This window comes from Rhea pennata, chromosome 15 (genome assembly GCF_028389875.1).
Source record: "Rhea pennata isolate bPtePen1 chromosome 15, bPtePen1.pri, whole genome shotgun sequence".
Taxonomy (NCBI): domain Eukaryota; kingdom Metazoa; phylum Chordata; class Aves; order Rheiformes; family Rheidae; genus Rhea; species Rhea pennata.
In genome coordinates this window covers 7,226,332-7,240,621 of record NC_084677.1, presented here as the reverse complement: position 1 = coordinate 7,240,621, position 14,290 = coordinate 7,226,332, and the positions used below count along the sequence as shown (strand labels likewise).

General features: G+C 39.6%; 1 protein-coding gene across 1 annotated transcript in view; it reads left to right on the top strand.

The window, feature by feature from the left end:
- GRIN2A (glutamate ionotropic receptor NMDA type subunit 2A) overlaps window positions 1-12,047 on the top strand; it is a 179,686-nt gene extending 167,639 nt beyond the window's left edge. Inside the window, exons 12-13 of the mRNA XM_062588080.1 lie at window positions 8,412-8,650; window positions 10,250-12,047. Coding sequence (XP_062444064.1) covers window positions 8,412-8,650; window positions 10,250-12,040 — 2,030 coding nt within the window. The 3' untranslated portion in view covers window positions 12,041-12,047. The remainder of the gene's footprint in view (window positions 1-8,411; window positions 8,651-10,249) is intronic.
- Window positions 12,048-14,290: the final 2,243 nt, after the last annotated feature.

Genomic DNA, 14,290 nt, shown 5'->3' with positions numbered 1-14,290 from the left:
ATTGGGCCTACAAAAATCATGATTTCATTTCATCTTTTCTGCATTTACACTATGCTGAGATTGATACTTGAAATGTCTTTTAAAGCTTTAAATTTCCTCTGCATATATCTCTTTCTGCATCTTCATGCATTGCACAGAGCTATTTTTTCCTTGTTTCTTCCATGTTGTTCTTCTATCTGAGCCAATTCAGTAATACCTATGAATGAAATGTTTGCCCAGTGTCTATGAACCTTCTTCCTCTTCCTCGCTGATACAAAACATCAAACTCAAGTATTACTGACTTGTTAGTGCCAGAGTATCTTTTCATACTTTCCAGAACATGGTACTTTTTTCTGCACTAGTGTGAATGGTTTTGGACACTCATTTGTGTCTTGTTGACACTGGAAAAAAAATGAAGTAGATACAGAGGGATGTGATTTTGTGTTGGGAACAGCTTTAGGCTTAGACCGGGTGAATTATATGTAGATATATGTAGGTGGTGGGTAGCGTTCTGATCCCAGGGAGAGTTCCTCTGGGTGGACAAATCATACTTTTAATGATCATACTGGGAATTGAACTCTGAAGTCTCAGTGGGAGGAGGCAGGTTACAAGGTGACGCATTTGCTCCTCTAACAGGGGAAAAAGGGAGGCAGAGTGAAGGAAGATGAGGAAGAGCTGTTCAGGAATTTAAGGAATAACTACCTAGGTCTCACAAACAGAATTATCCCCCAAGTGTTTCATCACTTGGGCTGTGCAGGTTCGTATACATAGCTCAGTTTCTAGAAAGTTGAGAGGAATAGGCATTTGTTAGTAATCACATTAATTGCTTTGGACCACTGAATCTTTTTTAATACACTGAGACAGGAGTTGTTCTTTCTTGTATAGAGGATGCACGAGTGAAGTGTATTTCTGAGTGAATTTCTGTGTTTGTACGTTCGCTGTCTGCACGTCGCATCCCATTATCTGTGCAGACTTCCTGCTGACAATTAGCATCTGCAGTTTTATTTAAAATAGCTGCTCATCAAGGTAATTCTCTAAAGAGCACTGTTTGTTGTGCTAATATGGGGCTTGCTGTAGTCGCAAGAGCAATCTTTTTTTTAACTGAGAAATAAAAATATTTCTGTTGAGAAACAGAAGAATATTTCTTAGTGCTGTATTGAGAAACAGAAGCACCGAGTCGTTCATAAGCAGCTAAGATGATACGGCTGCTAAGAAACAGCACCATCACTTTGTTTGGATCTTCCGCCCACAACAACAGGGATCTGTCAGCCCAGAAACACTGTGCGCTCTCAAGAATTACGCGATATCTGCTCTGATTCCTTCTATAAACCTGTGTGAAGAGCGGTTGGGCCGGCTGACGTACCCGGAATCCAGCGTGTCACCCTAGCAGCCGGCGAGCTGGGTTTTCTTGCCGACTGCTCAGCGCGGCGCAGGCCGCGTGCCCTCGCCGCGCCGCGCCGCCGGCCTGCCGCCCGCGGGCGGGAGCGGCCCTGCGAACTGCCCCCTCCCCGCGGGCTGCAGGCCTGCGTGTTCTCAGTACTCCTTGGGCCTTGGGGTGCGCATTGCCTTTTGCAACAGAGTGGTATTTCTGATTTATGTCTTCTTGATTTGTGAGCTAACGAGGCTGCTGAACTGCAAAGGGCGCCGTGGCTTCACGCGGCCTCGGAGCGAGCGAGGCGTAGAGCTCGCGAGGAAAGGAGGCTCTTGCCTGTGCGGGAGGCAGCAGGAACAGGGGGACGAAAGACACATGACAGCACAAAAAGATGGATATGAGGAACAGGAGAAGGCTGGGTGAAGAAGGGACGTATGGAAAGGGTTGGGAGAGTATCAGCCAGGTGGAGCATCTGCTGCGTGTCAGGTATTGAGAGCCGTGGTGCTCCCTGCAGGCGAAGGGCTGGGTCCCAGGAAGGGCTGGGAGGAGATCTCCAGCGAAAGAGGGGCAGCTCCTGTGGCTGTGTTAAGCACTTAACCCTTAAAGCTGCAGTCTTTAAAGCAATTAGAGCCACGAGGATGTGAAGAAAAATACTGGTTTTGGTTGGAGTTTCCACAGAGAATCTGTTACCCTCTTCCTAATACCTTTCGATTCTGGTTAATCTTTATGTGCTTTCAGGATGGTTTAATTCACTGACTCAGAATTATTTTACTGTATGGATAATTGCTTCCCACTCCTTAGGGGTAACAGGTAACTGTGGAAATAAGATTTGCCCCCTTAAATCTGGCAGAGGAAAGCTCTGTGCATTTTTTTCATGTTTTAGCATAAGCCTTCCAAATCGCTGTCTAGATTATAAGAAAGTGTAGCAGTGTGACTCACACTAGCTGTTAAAGACCAAGAAGGAAATATGTATGTGATTATAAGGACATATTTTCAGTGTGTGCTGCCTAGGCAGAATACACCCACAATCCCAGTGATTTTGTGTTTATATATTTAGTGTCCTCCTTAAGCACTGGGTGGAACAAATGTGACTGGAGAGTGTGAGTGCGTAAGTGGGGGGTGTTTGTGTGGCTGAACAAGAGTGGGAGGGACTGTAATATTGGAAGTCGTGCCTAACAGTTCTGCTTTAATTCATCCCTCAGTAATGGGGTCATGCAGACCACAGTCATTAGCTCACAATAAGTTTATTGCTATTAGTCATCTGTGTTCCTTTTATGATTTTTTCAAGAGAATTAACTCAGAAAATTCACACTGTTTTGGGGGTTCTGGGAAAAAATGGATTCTAAAGGTCATTGTGCTTTTATATAATATATTACATGCAGCATACTGTATGGTTCATATAACTAGGTCACATTGGAATTGATGAGCTTATTGAACCAAACACGCTTCAACCAATTTGGCTTCTGACTCGTCTACTCAGGGCAAAGTCTCTTACATTAGGATTTCAAAATGCTGGGGTACTACCTTCCTCCTCTGTCACGCAGGGAAAGTTATTACCAAAGCACGTGTGAAACAGTCTTCCTAAATTTGAAAGCTCTGCAGTTTGTATTGTATAAATAAGTAGATGAGCCTGCTGCTGTAGCCACAGTCTTTTGAAAATGATGCCCCTGTCACAAATTTGATTGATGGAGAAGTATATATTTAATCCCTTTACTCAAGATTCATAACTGATATGTATTGGTTTTCGTGTATGCTGTGTCCTTAAGCTGAACCTCAGGTTAGTGTTGCCCCCATGGCAGCATTGCTAACAGCCTGGGCCTCTTCATGCTGTCTTCTCCACTGCATGCACCGTTGCCTCCTCCCAGCTGGGCCTCCTGCGGGCTAAGGGCATGTGCTGGAGCCAGAAGTCTGCCCCCCTTCAGCCATAAAACAGAGCCTAAACACAGCCAAATCCCATCTTCATTTGCACCTTCAGGATACTATAATATACTGAGGTAAACGTAGATGAGATGGGAATTCGGCAGTTGGTCCTTTCCTTCCTTACCCTACACAGGCTCCTGCCAGTGCTGTAGACTACATGATGGTTGCACTGTGCAAAGTAGCATAGTAGAGAGGAGAATTAGTATTTCCAGGCAACTCTGATTCGTGCATGGCAATTTTTTTTGGTGTCGGAGAGCAATGTGGCTTTGCAGTGCAGTTACGGTTGCCTGGGAGGCGTGTGGCATGGCCTGGGCTAGCTGCAGGGATCACCCATTTGCACAGCTCTGGGGGCTGCAGATACCCTTGTGTGATGGATTTCAGCATGTAAACACAATCTTTCATCCATGCTTATGAGAGCATTAGTCCATTTCAGAATAGTCCCTGTCAGAGAGCCCTCCACAAGATTATTCCTTTCTCAGTTTGCTTTGGGTTTGCTTTTTCTATTCTGTACTGTTGGCACCTCGATGCCATTTCTGTTTTGAGATAGCAGTGAGGGTAAAGGCTGGCACTGAAGAATCAGGGAGCCGTCGTTTGTGAACAGCACATCAAATGTTAAAAATCTTTTATTGGATTCAGAAGGGACATAAAACAGATTTCTTCTCTCCTAATATGTGAGAATAATTAAATAGATTAAAATGAAGATGAGAGCTTTTTGAAAATTCCCCTCAGACTACTTAAGGAAGTAGTTGAGGCAGTCTGTGAACCATTAGTAATTATCTCCAGGAACCCAGGGAGGATGGATAAGATCATAGATGGCTAAAATAGAGCAGAAAAACATTTGTCTTTTTTAAAAGAAGAAAAATAAGAACTTGGTGAATTATAGACTTTAACTTCAGTGCTTAAAAATACAAAAAAAAAATTATTCAGCAATTTATTTCTGATTTTGAATTTTCCAATTACAAATCTTGCAAAATTAATGCATCTTACTTACCTGATAGGATACCCGTTCCTCTAGATGAGGTAGATAAGTGAAATGAAAGTAAAGAATAAATTTTTCACAAGGACTGCTACAATTGCTTATTTCCTTTTCCAGTTAGTCCATGCTTTGATTATAACTACTGACTATATGTTACTGTTTATTCTTCCCTTCCATAACCTTTATTTAATGGCTTCTTTACAGGTATTTCTCATCTGTAGAGCTAATTTCAAACTCATATCTCAGTCATGTATTATTTCTTGAATTTCCTCCCCTACAACACTCCATCCCAAGCTCTTCTGACGTTTGTTTTCCTCCTTGGGATGGTTGCGTGCAATGCACCTTCTCAGTGTGGATGGTGCCTGGGACTTCGGAGAGCTGTTTGGCCCTGTTGTGGGTCTGGGCTGAGCTGGCCGTGTTCCCGAGGCACAGCCTCGGTTAGCTTACCTCCCGAGAGTGAGCATCCAAGGAGGTAAACCATAGCAGTTGTTGGGTTTGGGAATACTTTTTAGTAGATTAAGCTCTACCCAGAGCTGTACTGGCTGACACGGTGGCCTTTCGTGCCTGTTAGCGAGTGTAGGGAGGCGAAGGATCATAAAAATTTATCCTTTTTTTTTTTTTTTTTTTTTTAAAAACAGATGATGAGGAAGGCATCATACAAATATTGAGGAGCTGTCTTTCCCCTTCACTTAAAAAAAAAAAAATCTTACCCCTAAATAGCTTTTCCTTAAGTGCATTTCAGTATGTGTTTATCTTGCTGGATGCATGTGTAGATGTAGGGACAGAAACACTCAGAAAACAAAAATAATAACAGTGGAAAGATTTCTAAGGCAAACAGCTTGAACCACCAGTATCTTAATTTGGGAAGATGCTGCCTCTGCTGGGGTGCTAGTTTAGTGAGAACTGGAGGGGCTTGGGACCTTGGGACTCTCCCAAGATGCTGGGCCGAGGGGATGGGGCTCTGGGGCCCTATGGGTGCCCCTGATGGGGAACTGGGGAAAGGGAGGCTGCAAAAGGGCAGCGTGCTTTTCAGCTCAGAGGGGATGGCTGCAGGGGTAGATGACACCAAACCTTGCAGAAAAGGGTTAAGGGCTATGATAAGGAAAAACACACAGTGCTGCCCTTTGATCTGTAGCTTTCCTATGTCTGGATAATGATGTTTTTATTGTGAAGAACTCTTTCCGAGGATGCATTGGACAGTTTGTTTATCACTCATTTCCAGGGGAGAAAGTGTCAAATATGTTAGCAATGCTGCACTAAAATGCTTGAGAAATAAAGATGTTTCTGGAGTATTCAACAGCAGAACACTCAAACTGCATGGTTGTGTGCAAACAGCAGTGGAAGCAGTGAGCACCATATACATAGGAACAAACCCACGAGAAGTTCAGAGACATCTAAATACTCTTTGCCCTGTAACCTAAAAACATTGTAAATAGTCTTAAATTACCACCGAGAGAGCTAGAATTTTGCTGTTTATTAGAGGGAAGAGCATATTGTGTTCTCAGTGAGTAGGGCAGAGGCTCAGCTCTCTGCTGAAACGATTCTTTAAAGTAGTTGCTTACACTGCTTCTGATATGAATGAGGCAGGTTTCATGCTGCAGTGGTGTAGAAGTGAACACTTACCTTCCTGTAGGCACAATACAGTTATTCATGAATTTTGCAGATTAAACGTACTGTGAACATATTAAACAAAATAAAAACTTCTTCCCTTTGTCAAATATGCTCAAGAGTCATTCATTTTTTGGTCTTAGCTAGTGTCATAGTATACTTTGTTACTGAAATCTGGAACTATTCATTTAATCTTTAATCTCGTCCACACATGGATGGATATAGAAATTGATTATGATATGACATTCCTGCTAATAAGTGTCTGAAATGAACATAAAAAGCCTTAAAATAAGTCTGATTAATATTTATAAGTATCTTGAGAAACCCTGTGAGATGCAGACTTGAACTCCATTAACACATAGTTCACTGAGGCCTGGCAGTTACATATGTTGAGGTTGTTGCCTTACATTTCCAAGGTCTTACTTATAGAATATTTGAAATTTTTACTTGGTAATTAGAACTGTGCACATATGGAGTCTACTGAGCTCTGCAGTGTCCAATAATCCACACTTCTGATCTAGTATATTGCTATAGGTGTCATCACCCTATGTATTCACATCAAAAGTTAGACTACCTAAATTTGAGAGAGACAATATTGCTCGAAAAAGACTTGAGTCTTTTAAATATTTTTTCTGAATGAAAAATTTAACTATTTCCAGGGTCCAGAACTTGAATTCCAACTCCAGGCCAGTTTTGGAAGTGGCTGACTTTTATAAGGAATTGACCCACACCCCCATTCAGAAATTCCTTATGTCTGAGGGGTTTGCAAATCAAAATCATATCCTAATGTGCTTTATAAACCAAGTATGTTTTAATTTTAAATGCAAATTATAACAAACGATTAAACATGAAATATTATGCATTCTTGAAATATCTTGAGTAAGAAAATAATGGACAGGAAGGGCAATAAAAATATCTGGCATTTTTGACAGTTTTATAGGATCAACTGTTTTGAGGTATTATTAGAGTTAAATGTGTAACTTTTATAGATATATATACATATGTGTATACACACACACAGAGAGACATATATATATATAAATAAATATACATACAATGCTGTAAATGAGAAACTGATTTATATGTGCAGACCGGAGTTACTAGCCGAATCTGTTCATTGCTAGATAATGTCATTTCATGAATGCAGTACCTTAATGATTCAGTGCTGTACAACCTATAAAATTGTGTTGGGTTACTGTGGAATATTACTTAGCGATTCCTCTCACTGTCAGCTCTAAGGGAAGGGATATTACAACAGCAGTATTTGTGAGGCTCTGGAAATGCGGTGTTCTTCACAGCTTGCCAGGGCACTGTCGTTTGTCTTGATTCAAACAAGGATAGTTTGTTTCTGTAGTGATGTTTTTTGGAAAGGTTAGTGGATTATCAATAGTTACTTTAGATGTACATGCCAAAGGGAAAGAAATGCATAGGGAACAGTAATAAAAAAGGGAGTTAAATTCCTCCATGAATTTTGTTATGAGTTGTAGAAGGGCACAGCAGTCAAATCAAATTGATGTTTGACAGTCTTGGGAGATGAGAATTTTCCTGTGGGAAAGAACAAGGGCTAATTGTCAGAACTTCGGATACTGATGCACATGCCATAAATACCGCTTTCTGTTTTGGACTTTATAATTATTTTTTTCACCACCCCAGTCTTGTGCTCCACTTCCAGCTCAAGCATCCAGATTATCTGTGCGCTGCAGCCCTCCTATTGCCCCAGCACTTTATCCTGTAAACTGCTATTGCACAGCAGCTTAGTGATTTTTCTAGTCTAGCTTTAAGTAGTTGGAAAATCAATGCATCTTCTATCTGCATTCTGCTAATGATATATGGACCATAATTGCTGAAAATGTATTCCTTATTACAGAGGTCACTGGTAGGGATTAGGGAGCTGTAGCATGAGAATTCTTCCCCCAGACCAAAGCCGTATATCCTCATATATCTCACCATGTTTTTCTAGGGAACATCTGGAAAGACCTGAGGTCCAAGCCAGTGACTATCTAAGGGGCCTAAGGTCCAGGCATAGATACCAGATTTAAAGCCCGTGCTGTTTGAGAGATCTGTAAATATTGTCTCTGTGGCTGAATCTGTGTGTGTATGCACATTTGCTGCATGTGCTCGGGCTTGCTGCTTGCAGACAGGCAGATGGGAACAGCAGCAGTGGTATCTATTGGACTGGGACAGGAATAACCCCCTGGGTCCAAGAATGCATTAAATTCAGTTCTGGTGGCTCAAGAAGGAGGAGTCCCCTGGGATGGAAGCACAGCAGGCACCACTCTGTGTAGCAAGTGATACTAATAATAACAGAAGAAAGTTACTCCTAACTCGTAAGTCCTAAAATCTGAGGACATCCAAAACTAGTGTGCCGGGAGTCAAAGTCTGCTGTATTTGCAACTGCTTAGTAGGTAAGACTAAAATGCATCACAAACGATGCATTAAATGGTGCTGTATTTTTAAACCAATAATGACTTCCCCATACCATGGACTTTTATAGTTTACCTTGTACTGTGAGCACTAATTTCTGAATTCAAACTCTTGATTGCTTGCTGTCCCTAGGGGAAATGGAAGAGTTGGAAACACTGTGGCTGACTGGTATTTGCCACAATGAGAAGAATGAAGTCATGAGCAGCCAGCTGGACATAGACAACATGGCAGGAGTGTTTTACATGCTTGCAGCAGCCATGGCCCTCAGTTTAATAACCTTTGTCTGGGAGCACTTATTTTACTGGAAACTTAGATTCTGCTTCACTGGAGTCTGCTCAGACAGGCCAGGATTGTTGTTCTCGATCAGCAGGGTTAGTATTACTTTCATCCACCCCCTTGAAGCAACAGAAAATATAACCATTGCCTCCCTAAAGCCTTCTGTCTTTCCTCTTATCCTTCCGGTAGACATTTAAAATGCACATTTTTAACTGTGACAAAGCGATTGAGGGGTTTAGGATGCGCATGCCCTCCATGGGAAGTCCTTACTGCACCAAGTCATTCTAGGATATGAATTAGGATATGACAGGATAATCAGTAATCAAATACTGAAATCTAATATGTTTGGGGGAAAATTTTGATGAAGGAATGTTAGAGTTGCTCAGATATGGGAAAAGCATTAAATATATGCAACCATTAAAAAAAGAAAGAAAAAATAAGCACTGAATTGATGATAAGTGTTAACTCTCAGCTTTGGGTATATCTTAAGCAAGTAGATTTTAAGTGATAAAAGTATATTGGAATATTTTTGACATAAGTTTTTCCTGATGGCAAACTTCAATAAACCATTCGAAAAAACACCAACCACAAGTATCATTTATATGTTTGGTTAGAAACTAAGGCATTTTTTAATGAGAACTTTACCAATTCCAAAGTGCCTTTACGTACTTAAGTAACTGATATTTGCAGTAGAATCAGGGAAGTAGGTGCTTACTCTTATATTTTTGTCAAATATTTTTTTTCTTTTTTTTTAATGTATAGCACTTTCATTAGCTAATCGACTTTGTGGGATTTTTTTATATAGCTGAGGAGAATTGAAAATGATACTAAAATGCCCAATTGCTTAAAAATGTACTGAAATTACTCTCTTGAGTAAATTGTTCTATATTGGAACTGCATTTAAAATACTCTGCCCTATACTGTTGGGGAATCTCTACAAAAGCATATGTACTCTAACCTCCGTAATTTGCATTTGAACTTCATGCTTTTGGCTTTTCACATGTGAAATTCTCCTAACTACTGTGGGGAAAAAAGTATGTATTTCAAAGGCAAATTTATGAGAAATACAAGATCACAGGGTCTGAAATGTTAATTGAGCTCACAGGATTGACTAAAGAGGTTGGAGTTACAAGATGGACTTCAGCCTTTTGCTCAAAATGAACTCAATTTCAGATTGAGCTGGTATTTTTAAAATATATTCTAAGACAGGAAACAAGAAAGCTGACATGCCATGGTGAGAAGCTTTGTTTTATTTCTGTGGAAGTGAAGAGTACAATAACCTCCAAGCAAATATCCTAACTGCAGGCTTATTTAGGAAAGATAATTTAAGCACTGGTCTAGACTAACAGAGTTCCCATTACTGAGGGTTGGTTACTTTTTGTGATGGGATGAGGGGACCATTTGAGGTCCCTTCTAGTCTTGTTCCTGGAATAAGTATGGTAGTCCAACACAGACCAGTTTTGTGAAATAGTGGGAATTCTTCTTTACAGTGCCAAAAGATGCGGTAGGCCTTTTGCTTGTACTTAAAGGGAAGAATATTTTAAAAGGACAGATACATACTTTTAATCTTTCCACTCATAATTAAGCAATGTTTAATTTTTCTTTGTTGATAATAATAAAATAGATTGTAGTGAAGTAAAGATTTAAAATTTACAGCTAGTGATTTCATTTGTTTTATATTACTCCTATTACAGGGTATTTATAGCTGCATTCATGGAGTACACATCGAAGAAAAAAAGAAATCTCCTGACTTTACTTTGACCAATTCCCAAACCAACATGCTAAAACTACTACGAACAGCAAAAAATATGACCAATATTAATCCTTCAAGAATCAACTCCCCCAAAAGAACAGCAGATTTTATTCACAGGGGTTCCTTGATTATGGACATGGTCATGGATAAAGGGAACTTGATATTTGCAGATAACAGATCCTTTCAAACAAAGGACAACTTCTTTGGTGACAACATGAGTGAACTGCAGACACTTCCTGGCAATCGACACAAGGACAATCTTAACAACTATGTTTTCCAAGGTCAGCATCCTCTCACACTGAATGAGTCAAATCCAAATACAGTAGAAGTTGCAGTAACAGCAGAAGCAAAAGGGAACTCCAGACCCAGGCAGCTTTGGAGGAAATCTGTTGAATCTTTACGTCAAGAATCTGTACGTCAGAGCCAAGGTTCCCAAAGAGAAAATGGGTCAGAGGAGAACAGGCAGCTTTCGGTGAAAAGCCAAAGATACCTTCCGGAAGAGATTGTCCATTCAGATGCGTCAGAGACATCAAGCCGAGCCACTTGCCATATGGAACCTGAAAACAACAACAAGCAGCACAAAACCAAGGACAACTTTAAAAAAAGGACAGTGGCATCAAAATACCCAAAAGACTGTAGTGAAGTGGAGCTGACATATCTGAAAACCAAGCAAAGCTCTCCACGGGATAAAATCTACACAATTGATGCTGACAAGGAGCCAGGATTTTGCCTGGACGCCCCCCCATATATCGAAAACATCGTCCTTCCTGAAGCTATCGAGTTTCCTGATGTTTACCAAGATCACAATGACAACTACAGGAAAGCAGATCATGTTAACAGGACTCCCTTGCAGAATGAAGACAGTCTTCCAAATAATGACCAATATAAACTTTATTCAAAGCACTACACTTTAAAAGACAAAAATGCTTCCCTGGTTGATATGAATGATAGGTACAGGCAGAATTCCACCCATTGTAGGAGCTGCCTTTCCAATTTGCCCACTTATGCAGGACACTATACAAGCAGATCTCCCTATAAATGTGATGCATGCTTGCGGACGGGGAACCTCTATGACATTGATGAAGATCAAATGCTGCAGGATACAACGAACTTATCACTTCCTGAAGAAGTCTATGAACATGGTTGGGCACAGAATAATGCTCTGCAATATCATAAAAAAAACAAGCTGAGGATTAGCAGGCAACATTCTTTCGATAATATCCTCGATAAGTCCAGGGAAATTGATATGGGAAGACCCTCTCGTAGTATAAGCTTGAAAGAAAAAGAGAAGTTTCTAGAAAGTAGCCCATATGCAAACACGTTTAGTGTTCCCTCAAGCAAACTGTTGAGCACCAAGGCCCCATTTTTAACTCATGCTCTAGAGGACAGTAAGCGGAGCAAGTCCCTGTATCCTGATCACACCGCAGATAATCCCTTCCTGCACTCGTATCGTGATGACCAGCACTTATCTCTTAGGCGAAGTCCAGTTGATCTTTATAAACACTCATTGCCATCAAGAGGAAGAAACGATAATTATTTAAGGTCCTCTATAAAATCTACAGCATCATACTGTTCCAGAGATGGTCGGATACATAATGACATGTACATTTCAGAGCATGTTTTGCCTTATGTTGCAAATAAGAATAGCGTGTACTCAACTCCAAGAGTTCTAAATTCCTGTAGCAATAGACGTGTGTATAAGAAAATGCCTAGCATTGAATCAGATGTTTAAATTTTCCAAGAATACTTTATCTATAGGGGAAAATAGTTGCCACCATCTTAGAGGGAGAATTTATCCTTTAACAGTATCCTGCTATGGTAAATGATAAGTAAACCTCTCCCTTCCCCAGTGTACTTTTGTACATGAATAGGTAAACTAGTAGGCTCTTTACCATCCTTTTAAAATATGTCTTGTTAAAAAGGAAAAAAAAATAGCCATTTATGTATGTTTTATATATAAATGGCAAGCTATTCTGAAATAGCCCCAATATATGTTGGCAACTATGTTGTTTTGTATCTAATTATTTTGCTATTTTGGTTATTCTAATATATGTTGCTAAGTATCATTCAATGTATTTTTGTCCTTAGAAATGTTTAGTGGTTTTCTAATATTGGATAAGCAATATGGTATGCATGTAGTATGACACAGACAAAAAGAATTAAGAATGCATTTGCACAGATACAAAAGTAAGACTCTAAAAGAGAATAGAAACCCAGATTTTCAAAAATATATTTTAGCTTCATAACCATTTTCAAACAGTCAAAACAACTACAACCCCCCCAACCCCCAGGGCCCTAGTAAGTAAAAACTAGTGTGTTAACACAAATACAGAAAGCTTATTCTAGACTGACAGAAAGTAAATGGGAAGACTATAGGCCCCAAAATGTGAACTTTTGTGTACCAAAAGGAAGCCTCCTGGTACTGGTTAATGTTGATGTACAAATGCTTTCATTATCTTTCACATGCACTTACTCAGTTCATTGAAAAGTCTGCAGTCATCGTGTCAAAAATTTCACAGCTACCCAATCCAGAGTATATATTTTTAGCTATCAATATATGGCACTTAAATCTAGGGAGCTGTGGAATCATTAGTAACCTTGAGGCCTAATATCTATGTAAGCTTGCATTTGCCCCTTACTGGTGATTACTCAGGGCTGTATAGTATTATTTCTTTTATTCCTTCGCTTCCAAAACCAAATCGCAACCTCCTGTAGTCCTTCGTTCAAAGTGCGTTAGTGGTGACATCCAGTTAATTGTATGTTTAATAATATTGAAGTTGTTAATACGGTATCAAAGAGCAACAGCTATGTGTTCAGTGTAATCAGTAAGGAACGCAATACCATTTATTTGCATAGGCAGTGAAGGATTAACACCTATTGAGGGACTTCTTCCTTCTCAGATATCATCCATAGTTGTTAAACATCAGGCCATTTTTTTTTAAACTCTCTAATTAAATCTGTCATATATATTAAATATATGCACACGTAGTGAGGTATAGAGAAACTAATGAACAGTATCTGTATCATCATTCATAAAGCACTAGTGCACAAAGATGTTACATAACAGGGATGCGTTCTTATACAAGCTTTACTTCTAATAACAATCAATCAGATGATTTCACAAATAAAATCTATGCTACAACCTCTCCCCCTAGCACCCTCCCTTCTCATCCCTAAAGTCCCAACCCCCACTAGATTTTAACCATAAGCTAAGATGGAAGGGAAAAGAGAAAGTCTTTCATAAATAGAGTGTAATTTAATTTAATTTTAATTTATTTTTAACTGAAGTAGTAAATGTAATTGCTAATATATTTAAATACTGAAAGCATTCAACAGATTGTGCTCTCCCGTTCTCCTGCTATTCTGAGAATTGCTCTAGTATTTTTTGTGAAGGAGAAGTTTAGATTTTTCAAGCCTTGTTTCCTTAAATTTCACTGAGAGTTGAGGGTTTTAACAGGAAAACCACTACTACTGTATTTTGAAAAATGTGAATATTACCCTAACTTTCTTTAAACTAAAACTCTTTACAGTGAGGTCATATTTATGTCAGCTGTAATCATAACATCTGCATGACAGAGGTACAGTGTGCAAATTTTTTATAGTTTGGGATAACATACTTCAGAGGAGAGCTGTGAATGGAAGATAATATAGGTGATAGATAGGGATAGACAAAATACAGCTTCTTGAACTTGTTTACAATTCTTTTATTAACAGATTTGAGCTGACTTTAAGTACTGAACTGTCCATAATGAGTTCTCGGTATTTACAGATGTATATGTGCATTCACCATAATGGTGAAGGGTGATGTTTTCCAAGAGATGAAATGTGAAGGGATTTGGCCTTCCAGTCCCTTTTCAGCTTCCAAAAATCTCATTATGCTTTATTATAATCACGTATGTTCAGAAAGCATATCTGTGGGTGTCTGCAGGCTGTCCAGAGCAAGTATCTTTTGATTGTTATTATTATTTGATTATTGTTCTTT